This window comes from Periophthalmus magnuspinnatus, chromosome 3, assembly GCF_009829125.3.
Source record: "Periophthalmus magnuspinnatus isolate fPerMag1 chromosome 3, fPerMag1.2.pri, whole genome shotgun sequence".
NCBI lineage: Eukaryota > Metazoa > Chordata > Actinopteri > Gobiiformes > Gobiidae > Periophthalmus > Periophthalmus magnuspinnatus.
The window spans coordinates 25,855,543-25,868,713 of NC_047128.1; the positions used below are offsets into that span (position 1 = coordinate 25,855,543).

At 39.4% G+C, this 13,171-nt stretch overlaps 1 protein-coding gene across 1 annotated transcript; it reads left to right on the plus strand.

The window, feature by feature from the left end:
• Positions 1–243: 243 nt before the first annotated feature.
• sv2ba (synaptic vesicle glycoprotein 2Ba) lies at positions 244–12,910 on the plus strand. The gene is made up of 13 exons (XM_033991689.2): positions 244–340; positions 2,908–3,557; positions 6,974–7,154; positions 9,230–9,381; positions 9,503–9,636; positions 9,998–10,087; positions 11,092–11,205; positions 11,281–11,369; positions 11,442–11,606; positions 11,680–11,813; positions 11,930–12,130; positions 12,212–12,371; positions 12,452–12,910. The coding sequence occupies exons 2-13, from the start codon at positions 3,071–3,073 to the stop codon at positions 12,633–12,635; spliced, it is 2,091 nt and encodes a 696-aa protein (XP_033847580.1). The 5' UTR covers positions 244–340; positions 2,908–3,070; the 3' UTR covers positions 12,636–12,910.
• Positions 12,911–13,171: the final 261 nt, after the last annotated feature.

A 13,171-nucleotide genomic window follows, 5' to 3' on the forward strand; every position in this document is an offset into this window, starting at 1 on the left:
GACCTTTGACCTCATACTCATACTGAGGGAAGTGAAGTTTTAGTTTTCTTTCCTCATTAGAGGTATTAAAGTCTGTAGTAGACTGGGCTGTACCATCAGATGTGCAGGGTGGAGGGGTTGAGTCCAGGGAGTTTCCTGTTGGGATGAGCCTGTGAGGGAGGGGTGGTGGTGTGTGTGTGGGGGGGGGATCGTGAGGTTGGATCCTAATCCCCCAGCCTTGGCTACTGCCCGGCCTTAGGATAAACTGACATGTAGACTACTCCTACTCGGACATCAGCTATTTTAACACACTTTTATTTAATCCACAAATATTTTTTGTGCAAAGGGAATGCCAAGTCTGGTAAGGAACCTTGTTCATTTGAAATTTAATCAAGATTGTGCATTTGATTTGATATTTTGCAAAGAGATGAAAGTGACAAACTATTTCCAAATGTCAAATTTTTGTTATGTCAACAATTAGATAAATAGTACCTATTTTAGCAATTTAACAGACCAACAATCTAACATCAATCATGCATCTAAAAATAGCTGTTTATTTGAGCCAAATGAAGCTTTCTGTCAGCCAACAGGTTTTCATGTATTATCTCACATCAAAATATTTTGCTTCCATTCATTGTTATGTGCTGTGCAAGCAAGAAATTATTCCACATTTCAGTTTTTGCAACTGCTCTCACAGTGTCCTGTTGAGGCTGTTAAGTTGAGTTTTAGAAATCAGTTCATTTAAAAACAAAAAAAGAAAAAAACATTTTTAAAAGGTCAATATATTTACTTATTTTAAGTATGTAACTTTCTAATAAACCCCTGAAAGGGTTAGCAAACAGAACACTATTCTAGAAAACACACAGGATTGTCCTTTGACCTCCTTAGGTCATAAGGGAGCTCAGGTTAAAATGACCTTATTGCTTTGACAGCTGTGGTGAAATGCAATATACAGAAACCTCTGTAGTATTTTGTGGAGCATATAGATATTTGCAATTTTTTTTCAAGCCTGCAATGAATTTGAATCATTAAATACTTTTAGTATATCCTTTAAATATGAAGGGTTGGCATTTATTCAAATGTTATTGATTCTTTCGTTAGCCTAACCTAAAGCCTTAATTCAAATTTTGTTCTTTATCTAAATTTTGAATGGTTGTACTTTGCACTTGGAAAAATATGTTTAAAACTTCAGTTAACCCAAGAAGACCCGAAAAATACCAACTGTAACAACACTCTGCTGTTTATGTCCAAACATGTACATTTAAAAACTCACTGAATCAAAATGAAGTATATTTCCAAAAGGTCATTTACTCCAGGCAGTAGACTGTGTTTGCATATTTAGCAGGTCTTTTCTGTGCTCTATTAACATAACAATAGCACAACACACAGCCTCCATAGTTTGTGCCAAACTGAGATAGCTGGCAAAGACAACAGTCAAACTAATGAATGGTCGAATGCTAAAAGGTCACTAGATGAAATTGAAATTGCCTTTTTGTAGGCTAAATTACTTTGCTGGTTCCAGTTAGACCTCTGACATGCATTGATTTTTTCAGATTCAAAGTAAGCAGTTTGACTTTTGAACACATACAATGATGATTTCTACTATAAAGGCTAAGACTGATTTGATATTTGAGCGTTCCTAATGGATGTATTTATTTAGAGAAAGAAGTGATGAGGCACATGGGAGGGTGCGATGTGCCTGCTATTATGTAAGCAGCAGCTGCATTAGTATAACGGCTGGATCAGAAAATGACCTTAACACAACCTCTGTCCACTAAACACATATCTCCTTAATAGCGCACCTTAAAAACAGCTACAAGCACAGAGAAAGATATGTAGAAATATCAATAACGTTACAACAAAATATGTTTGAAAAGTTCCCATAAATGTATGCACTATGAAGTAATGTAATTTCCCCCTATAATCCTCAGGGCCACCTCCGTGACTTTCATCATCCAACAATAGCATAAGGCAACAAGGACAAAATGAAAAAAAATCTGACGTTCTAATCTGGATTAAATTATTGGACATTCAGGTTACAAACTAGAATAACGTGGCCCACAGCCAAGAAAGAAGTACAATTCAGATTTTCCTTTTTTTTTCTATCAAATCAAATCCAACCACTGTAGCTGTTAACATACAGAAACCTGAATCTTTGGTTGTTATAAAAGTGGATTTAATATGAAAGAAAGACATATATTCCTTTCAGGTTCAAAGACCTAAATAAATAGGAAAACCTAGTCCATTATTGTTATTTAAAAAGACGCGCAGATGGAATTAAAATTACTGGAGATTTTGAATGAGGAAGCTATTCACTGTTTAACAGATCAAAATGGCGCCACTACTGCATGTGAGTGTGGAGACAACAAGATTATCTGTGTGGAAGGACACAGGCTGAAAGCAAGACTAGGAAGTACTATCTGTTCTTATTTTTAAATGACATATTCAGATTAGAGGTTTTCAAAAACATCCCACTGCAAAATTTGGCCAAACCTGATTTTCGAAATGTCACAGGAAAACTACCTACTGTAAGATAATTTAGATATATTAGAGCAAATATTGGACTTACTTTCTGAAAAAAAATCTCCTAAAAAGTGACAATGTATATACAATTAGATACGTATAATGAGTATTTTGGAATTGTCTATAGTCTCTTGGCAAAGGTACCAAATAATGCAAATATTATGGTAATACACAATATGGGATAGTTCAAAGCATCTTCATTTAGCCCTGATGTATAGCCAAGGGTCAAGGGTTCTCCATCTGTGTTTTGTTAACATAATCTTACAAGAATCCTTAGGGGAATGTAGAGTGTGACACCATTTAGCAGGTCACAGCATGTCCCACAAGGATCTGTTGCATAGCAATCTGTACATTCCACTCTGAGATTCTGCCGACAAATAAACTCTCATCTTTATTGTATCACAGGTACAGCATGCATCTCACTGCCTATCAAGGAAGATAGGACAGTCCATAGGCTCTTAATTCCTACCCTGCACTAAATTAAACCGAGGGGACGATTATGCCATTATAGCTGACAACTTCATCAGTAAACCGCAAGTCACTGCTCCTTTGAGAACTGCCTTGAACCATGGAAGACCCATATCAAAATAATGTCAACCAGCAATACACAGAGGGTGGAGGTGGAGAATACACCTACACGCAACAAGAAGGGGGTGGCAGCGGCTACCCCTACCAGACAGACTACCCACCTCAAGAGGAGGATGCAAGGAGCGATGCCACAGAGGGTGCAGACGACGATGACCAGATGTATGAAGGAGAGTACCAGGGCATCCCGCACCCTGACGAGATCAAGGAAGCCAGGAGAGCAGCCAGGATAGAGGCCCGGAGGAAAGCTCGTTTGGCAGCTCAGCAGGAGGAGGTGGAGGAGGAGAACCTGCCAGAGCAGTACGAGAGCATCATGGAGGACTGTGGACATGGGCGCTTCCAGTGGATGCTGTTTGTGGTCCTGGGACTAGCTCTGATGGCAGATGGGGTGGATGGCTTTGTGGTGGGCTTTGTCATGCCCAGTGCTGAGAAGGACATGTGTATATCCAACGCTGACAAAGGGCTGCTAGGTAAGTGGAGATAATAAAAACAATGCAGAATTAATAGCTTCAAGTGCAAGGGCAATGCATGCAAAACAATGAAATAAAATTAAAAACACACACTGACACACAAGACTTAAGAAATTTGTACACAATTTTTGCTCACCTTTACAGTTCACATTGTGGAGCCGAAATTTGACCGCCAAACTAGCATCTGCCTTAGATTATTGTCATCTGCTTCACTCTGTTGACTGTGTGTTGTTTGTTTTTACTGTATTTGTCAATGGATAGAGAGAGTATGGCACAAATTTATACTGCATTTATTGCAAGAAGATGGAAACAACCAGAATCGACCCTGTACATGAAAAGTGAACCTTGAAATGTATTGCAAGGTCATCAAGTAATATAAGTGGGCAAGGCCTTATGCCGTTAATACTATTTGGGAGGGTACAATCGCAAAAACTATATACAAAAAAATGCTAGCTAAAAGGCACAATTATTAGTCATGTTATAATGAAAACAAACTTTCTAAGCAAACATCTGGAAATAAACTTAATTTCTTTTCAGATATGGCTGAGTGTTCAAATTTGGGATGCCCTCTAGTTGATGTGGGGTCCTGCAGGTTTATAGATTGAAATTACTCATTGCAATCAAAACATGCTCACATTCAAATTCTAATATTACCAACCAAAATACGTACTAGGCTTGCAAATGGCATTCATCTGTCGAAGAGCGGAAATCTTTACGTAGAGGACAAACTCATCAGTGAAATGATTTGCTACTGTGCTTGGCTGGGACAGAATTGGCTCGCGATGGTGCAAGGCTTCAGACCACTGCCTTTGGCCAATGGGATCAATTAGCAGCAAAGTGTTACTAAGTTTGAGCCAATACATGCTGTGATTGTATAATTGCACTTTTGGTTTTAGATTTCGTAGGCCATTAATTAGAACAAATGAGTAAATGGCTTACATATCTTAAAAAAAACAACATTTCTACTTGATCACGATTCATGAAGACTTGGTAGTTTTATATTTCCTTTAAGAGTGGGTCTCCTTTTCACAGATCTGATGTGCAACTTTGACTTCACTTGCCTCTCTCAATGAAGTGAGATAGATTCACTATGGAAAAGCAATAATATATCCCTGGAGAAAAGCAGAAGGCGAGCTCTCCATCAGAAAAGTGTACCTTTAAGAGTCAAATACAGCTTCTTTTGAGAGTCGACACTTTGCCTGGTTAAATCCTCCTTTCACAGAGTATAATGAAGGTATATGTTCAAATCTTATCTTAGTCTTATAATATAATTTCATGGCCCATCCCTAAAATGTAAAATCTTCAAAAGATATCTCTCAGTAGTTATTATACTACATTAACAGCAGGACTATATCAACCTGACATATCCATTACTTCTTAAATTTCACTCCAGAACCAAGGCACTAAAAATATCAGCAAAATCTGTATGCTGCATAGATTTCACTTAAAGGGAAATGTAGCTTGAAATGCCCGGTTCTCACTCTACGCCTTTACAACGAGAGCACGCATTACTATTCAATATTACTATCTCCCCCATGTAGTTTTTTGTGTGCAGCAGCAGGCGATGAGGCGGATTGTGCATCATTATTTCATCTTAACAACAGGCCCGTGGGACAAGGGCGTTGCCAGGGATTGATGAAGAAGCCAGTGGTGATTGCATTCAGCGTGTGTTACCAGGGCTAATGTGCAGCATGTTGCAGCCGTCAGGGCCCGCAGAGCTCAGTGCAGGGTTGTCAGATACACTCGAGGCCTCTGACAGGTTGTGGGAGCTGTAGGGAGGAAGGCCCTGGCAAAAATGAAATCAGGGTGTTTGTGCAGAGCCTCTGATCAGTGGCAAACAATGATCCTTTTCCCCCTCACATTCGTGCACTGTTCACCACATGGACATCTCTAGGGATATATATGATGTTCAAGGTTTCTCACAATGTTGGGCAATACTCCTGGAGCTCCTGGAGTTTTGTTGAAACTGAAGAGAACTTGTGTCATGTGTACAGAATGATTCATTTCAGTGCGGCTCAAGATTTAGTTTGCCACAACTAAAGCTCCAATATTTACCCTTTACATTGTTTGTGTTCATTTTAAAGTATTCTGTGTCATTTTAAACACTGATGTCCTTTAAATAACATTATAGCAAAACAAGAAATGAATCAGGTATAATGTTTATACCAGATGCCCTACCTGTTTGGGTTATACTATAAACCCAATGCCAAATGAATATGTAAATTTGGTTGATTTGTTGTGGTGAACCCCTGGTGGGAAATAGAATTATATTTCACATAATTGCAAAGCTGTTTTGTGCTTTTATGTAGGTGATGCAGCCCGAAGAATTAAAAACTATCTCCCCACCTGTCTTTGCTGTGCCCAAGGACACTTGTGTAATCACAACTGCATGTTGCTGCAGGGCTCGAGTCTAGGCCTCTACCATGTTTCCAATTGCAAGGCCACTCTGTCAACCTGTCAATGCGCGTACAATACAATATCTAAGGCACACGCATATAGCCTCAAGCAACCGCTGTGAAGTGCCACATGGGCCTGGGCGTCCCAGTGCTGCTGCTGTTGAATGGGTCAGGGAGGTACAGCTTGCCTTGTGTGTTGCCATCAGCACAGCCCTTAGACCGTCTGGTAATCCACAGGGAAGGTGCACTGTACACTATGGCTCCACGTGCCGTTAAGCTGCTTAGCCTCACCGTAATTAGGGCTGTGTGTAGTAAAAACAGGCAGGAGGCTGGAGGTATGGGTGGTCAGGGGGAAACAACGCACTGGACTGGACAGATTCCCCGCATAAAAGAAGGGATGCACCGATACAGTACTGGAACATTTTGCTGGATTGGATATTGGCTACCAAATATCGGTTCAGCCAATATCCTGGTTGGACATTTAAACTGATATAATAAAACAATTTACTGGTCGTAATTGGCTCAGAAAGTCTCATGTTTGAATTTTTATTCATACTCAGTTGCTAAGCAGTTACTTGAGGGATAAATAACAGTTACATTGGTTTAGTCTTATTTAATTTTAGTTTAAAGAAAATAAATGGAAAGGCTGGATCGGTACATCTCTACATAAAAGGCCCAAGCTCAAATCTATTTTCATGATTAACCTGTTGCATATGAGTGTATGCTGAGGGTATGAGAAGGAAGAGGGCTATAATTAAATACAATAAAAGGCAACACAAAGATTCTTAAATGGTTGTTATTATTATTATTATTATTATTATTAATGTATTTTTATTATTGTTAATGCGGGTGATTAAATCTAATTTCTGATCTCATTCACTCTTTTTCTTTTTCCTAAAATTATCTTATACAAGCACACAATTCACAAGCCAATCCATACAAGGGTAAAGGGAGCCATCTTGTGGAGATATGAAAAATCTCAACCCAATTACAAATAATAAAAATTCTCTGTGCCTGCAGGTCTCCTGGTGTATGTGGCCATGATGGTTGGAGCACTGGTGTGGGGAGGTCTATGTGACAAAATGGGAAGGAGAAAGTGTCTGATCTATGTTCTGTCCATCGACCTGGTCTTCTCTTTCCTCTCATGTTTTGCTCAGAGCTACGGCTTCTTCCTCTTCTTCAGGTTCTGCTCAGGGTTTGGGTAAGATAGACTATGTATTTAAACGCTGCTATCTCAAGTTCAAAGGCCTATGTGAATTCTCTAATATCTGAAAAGGAAGACTATGCAGAGTAAGGAATTGTTAAAATAAATACTAAAGATAAATAGTAGTAAAAACACGAACAAAGTTACAATATTACTAACATGAAACCAACATATTCTTATCATAAGGTCCTTTATTCAATATAGCAAAGGCAACCTACAAATCATTATCAGATATGCTGAGTCTGACATTTACAGAATGTTTAAAAAAACACTGATTGCACATAAAACCCCAAATCCAATGAAGTTGGGAAGCTGTGTAAAACAAAAACTAAAAAAAGAAAAGAATATAATAATTTGCAAATCCTTTTCAACCTATATTGAACTGAATAAAGTACAAAGAAATTATATTTAATGTTAAAACTGATAAACTTAATTGTTTTTATGCAAATATTCACACATTCCAATAAGGCTGGGACAAGGGCATGTTTACCACTGTGCTACATCACCTTTCCTTTTAATGACAATCTCTGCTGTCGCATTTTGCGCTTCATAATGTGCCACACATTTTCAATGGGAGACAGGTCTGGACTGCAGGCAGGTCAGTCTCTAGTCTAAAAGACGTTGCTTGGATGGCAGAATATGTTGCTCCAAAACCTGTGTGTACCTTTCAGCTTTAATGGTGCCTTCACAGATGTGTAAGTTACCCATGGGCACTAACACACCCCCAGACCATCACAGATCGCTGACTTTTGAACTTTGCACTGATAACAATCCGCGGCTGGTCCTTTTCCTCTTTGGCTCGCAGGACACGACATCCATGATTTACAAAAACAATTTGAAATGTGGACTCATCAGGCCACAGCACACTTTTCCACTTTGCATCAGTCCATCTCAGGTGAGCTCGGACCCAGAAAAGCCAGTGGCGTTTCTGGGTGTTGTTGATATGTTCTCTTTACAAGGTACAGTTTTAACTTGCACTTGGAGATGTAGCGACGAACTGTGTTAACTGACAATGGTTTCCAAAAGTGTTCCTGAGCCTATGTGATAATATCCTTTACACATTCATGTCTGTTTTTAATACAGTACCACCTGAGGGATCAAAGGTCACGGGCATTCAATGTTGGTTTTCGGCCTTGTCGCTTGCGTGCAGATTTCTCCAAATTCTTTGAATCTTTTGATATTATGGACCGTAGATGATGAAATCCCTATATTCCTTGCAACTGTACGTTGAGAAACGTTGTTCTTAGACTGTTGGACTATTTGCTCACACAGTTATTCACAAAGTGGTGAACCTTGCCCCATCCTTGCTTGTGAATGATTGGGCCCTTCGGGGATGCTCCTTTTATACACAGTCATGGCACTCACCTGTTTCCAATGAACCTTTTCATCTGTGGAATGTCCCAAACAGGTGTATTTTAAACATTCCTCAACTTTACCATTCTTTTGTTACCTCTGTCCCAGCTTTATTTGGAACGTGTTGCAGGCATCAAATTGAAAATGAGTGAATATTTGCATAAAAACAATAAAGTTTATCAGTTTGAACTTTAAATATCATGTCTTTGTAGTTCAGTTCAATATAGGTTGAAAAGGATTTGAAAATCATTGTATTCTGTATTTGTTTTAAGTTTTACAAAGCGTCCCAACTTCATTGGAATTGGGGTTGTATATAATCTCCCTCTGTCCCTTAGTTGAGTGGCTCTAGCCCTACAGCCATGAACTCTATCTGCAAAAGGATGTGCATTAGTCCTGGACACATCTGCAGCCCGTCCATGGGAATGAATCTCTCCTTCATTGTGGTTCTCCTTGAGGTTTCTTTTTTTACCAATTTTTTTGTTGTGTTTTTCCTTGCTAAGAAGGACGGTCTATGGAAAGGGGATGTTCTGGGACAGTTCTCCATTTGTTGGTTTCTGTTGATTAACTTGCTTGTTTCTGTTCCATTTTTGATTTTCTAACTTTCTGTTGGTTGGGCTTTACCAAAATAAATTTAATTGAAAATAAATAGAATAGAATATTTTTTTGTAAAAATGTTAAAACTTCAATACATGCAGTGTAAAATATTGTTACTCCTGCAGCATTGGGGGCTCTATTCCCATCGTGTACACCTACTTCACTGAGTTCCTTCAGATGGACAAGCGAGGAGAACATCTGAGCTGGCTCTGCATGTTCTGGATGCTGGGAGGCTTGTATGCTTCATTCAGTGCCTGGGGCATCATCCCTCACTATGGTAATATGCAGACTGTAAGCTCCACCCAAGGGTGCATGTGCAATATTCTGTAGTAGTGTAGTGGTAGTGACTACTTCTGTTTTATGAATGTTTGAGTTGGGCTAAATGTAAATTGTTACAGGTTGGGGATTCGCTATCGGCTCAGAGTTCCAGATGCACAGTTGGCGTTTGTTCATCCTGGTGTGTCTGTTCCCTGCTCTGGCTGCTCTGGTCGGAGTGGTATTCATGCCAGAGAGCCCCCGGTTCCTCCTGGAGGTCAGAAACCCTGAATTCTGAAACAGCGCATAAACACAACACACCATTTTATACAAAAATATCCAGTTGATTTGGTTAAACCTGTTGAGTCATCAGCCCCCTCAGTGTCACCCCACTGCTGTGTAAAGTAACATGGAGCTGTTAAGGCTCTACCAGAACACCACCCACCCATGTTTCACATTGTCAAGGATGTAACCACATGTGGTATTATGTTTGCCTGTTATAACAGAGAGTTGCACCACATCCATGTCACATACTCAATAAATATCATACCCATGACTGAAAAGAAAATGGTTAGAGTCTGTTTTTGTCTTGTTCACCATATGAATATGTAATAAAAAATAATGCTACCTGTGTGCAGAATGCTCGGCATGATGAGGCATGGATGATTCTGCGCCAGGTTCATGACACTAACTGGAAAGCAAAGGGAGAGCCTGAGAGAGTCTTCACTGTGAGTTATTGTACTTGCTTTCAACTTTAACATATTTAGCACAAAATAACAATACATCTGCTACCGTGTTGATAAGTAATAAACTTGCAAAAGGGGGCATAAGAGTCTAAATGTTAGTCTATGGTTTTGATGGATGTTGCATGGCCCACAGTGGACACTTTGACTTATCAAAGCAGAGAAGCCCAGTGTACCACTATTAGCTCTAATGATAGCGCCGGTCATTCAGCTGTGCCATGGCAAGCGCAACAGGTATTTTTCACAGCAGGCGTTTTGACATGTTGCAGTCGGCGAAATTAATCATATGAATTACTGCCTTCTATTCAGGTCTGCTGATACTATTACACCCACTGCTCTCTGCTATGACGAGCTGTGGGAGTGCAATGACCAATGACAGCGTTTTCATGTGTGTGCTGCAGTTTTTCTACTGAATAATTAATAAATGAGACAATTCCAAAGATTCTGAATTTAAAGATTTAAAGACGCCTACATCTCACAAATTCTCACTAATTATTTAAAGACGCCTACATCTCACAAATTCTCACTAATTATTTAAAGACGCCTACATCTCACTAATTCTCATTAATTATTTAAAGACGCCTACATCTCACTACTTTCTTGTAGAAATAATTTGAGTAACCAGGAGACTATACAATAACAACAAACTGAATTTGTTGTTGTAGTATTGCCTATTTGAGTCTGTCAGTGCCTGCATTGACGTAGATAGAGCTATCCACAAAGGACAACAGGCACTGAGCAAGTGTCTTTGGTACAGTAGAGCAATTGCCCCATCCAAAAATTAAAGGGACAACAAACTTATATACCCAGTTTGTTTCATAGTAAAATAATTTTAATGTTATGAATTTTTTTTATGTGAAATTGCTGACCATATATTTGGCCTTAGTATTGCATTGCAGTAACTAGTATCTAGCCATGAGGAAAATGTGAAGTCCAACTCATAAAATTTAAAAGCATCTTAAGTAAACATTGTACTTTTCCATTTAAAGGTGACAAACATCAAGACTCCTCAAACTCAGGAGGATGAGTTCATCGAGATTCAGAGTGACACAGGGACAGCCTTCCAGCGCTGGTCTGTGCGGCACATGACCATGTTGCAGCAGGTATGGACCAGCACACAGGCACAGTCCTGAGACTACATAAAAACAAACATATCCAACTTCTTTTCTCTTGGTTAGGTGATGGCCAACATCATGTCCCTGTCCGCCCCTGAGCTCAGACTGCAGGGCCTCTTCTTGGTTATCGTGTGGTTTTGTTTGGCTTTCAGGTATCACTCTGTTTAATAACGCCATTTGACTCTAAGAGAAGAAAGTACTGACAATGTGTGTTTTGCCTAAAGCTACCATGGCCTTGGGGTGTGGTTCCCTGATATGATCAAGTACATGCAGTATGAGGAGTACGAGTCCAAAGTGAAGGTCTTTCACAGAGAGCGAGTAGAGCGTTTCCACTTCAACTTCTCTTTAGTTAATCAACTGCACCGTGAAGGAGAGTACATTCATGACAAGTACGTTTGAAGAAAAGTATTATTTAGTATTTTGAATTTGAGGAAAAAATATTTAATTATCTTTATTATTCAGGTTTGCAAACATTGAAATTAAATCTGTGAAGTTTGAGGACTCTCTGTTTGAGAACTGCTACTTCGAGGACATCAAGTCAACAAACACTTTCTTTGAAAACTGCACCATTAAAAACACAGTATTCTACAACACAGGTATTACATCACAGAAATCTAATGAGGCTTTAAAATACTTTCAACATGTTGATTCCAGCCTAGTTTCCTGAAATGCCATTTTAGTTTTCAACAAATCTTTTGTGCCTTGTTTTCAGACCTCTGGCAGGAGAAATTTAAAGACTGTCGAATGGAGAACACTACTTTTCTCCATCCAAAGAAAGGCTGTCATCTCAACTTTCAGGAGGAAAATGACATTGTCATCTATTTGGTCAGCTTCCTGGGAAGCTTAGCGGTGTTGCCTGGCAACATCATATCAGCCCTGTTCATGGACAAGATAGGAAGGATTCGAATAATAGGTGAGAGGAGCCTAGGGGAAGGTTAACAGTGGCATCTGTATAGTGTCATCAGCTTATACAGTACTCTGTGTTTGTGTGTAGGTGGTTCTATGCTGGCGTCTTCAGCTTGCACCTTCCTCCTGCTGCTCAGCTTCAGTCAGGGTGCTGTAATATGTTGGCAGTGTCTGTTCTACGGAGCCAGTGTGGCAGCATGGAATGGATTAGAGGTCATTTCTGTAGAGCTGTACCCCTCTGCAAAAAGGTACTCTTCTGTTTGCTTTAAATCTATTACAATATGAATAGGATGCTAGATGTATAATGACCTTACCTTTGTCTTTCCAGAGGGACAGCTTTTGGTATTCTGAATGGCATCTGTAAGTTTGCAGCCATTATAGCCAGCTTCATCTTTGCAGCATTCATCGGTGTCACTAAGATTATTCCCATCCTCATGGCCTTCTCTGCTCTCGTCTGTGGTGGTCTGTTGGCTCTGAAGCTGCCTGAAACCAGGGAGAAAATCCTCTCTTAGAATACTCATGAAAAGCCAACTGGTGCAGTGTCTAGGCCCAAAACACTCTACCCTACTATATTTAGTAGGAGAGTATTGAAGGTGAAAAGAAAGATATATTTTTGAATTTGTCAAAGCCTGTCTGGTTGCCTACATGGACCTGTGGATGCTTTCTGTTTCGCTATGAGCTCCTCAGGCTGACTTTCTTTTGCTCCCAAAACTTACTGTACATAAAATAACATGGTGTTAGTCTGTCCCATACACTAGTTTTTTGTTGCTATGTGAATGGAGCTCAACAGTGACGGTCCACCCCCGGTTCTGGAAATAAATTTCTCATTTGTTTTCCCATAGACTTTCCAAAAAATATATATTTTAAAAGTTTGAAAGGGATAATCAATTATCTGATAACTAATGACCACAAGATGTATAATTTTATTTAAAATATGTTTCTAAAACGTTATAAAAGGTTATTAAAGCATTTTGCTGAATCTACCACATAGCTGGTTAACCTCCACAATGGCTTCTGAACTCTTAATATTTTTCAATAAGTCTCTGGA

Bases quoted from the DNA above. Each gene is read 5' to 3' on its own strand.
- sv2ba (XM_033991689.2), top strand. From the start codon at position 3,071: ATGGAAGACCCATATCAAAATAATGTCAACCAGCAATACACAGAGGGT. The intron at 11,206-11,280 runs GTATGGACCAGC...TCTCTTGGTTAG, and splicing joins ACATGACCATGTTGCAGCAG to GTGATGGCCAACATCATGTC. The intron at 12,372-12,451 runs GTACTCTTCTGT...TTGTCTTTCCAG, and splicing joins CTGTACCCCTCTGCAAAAAG to AGGGACAGCTTTTGGTATTC.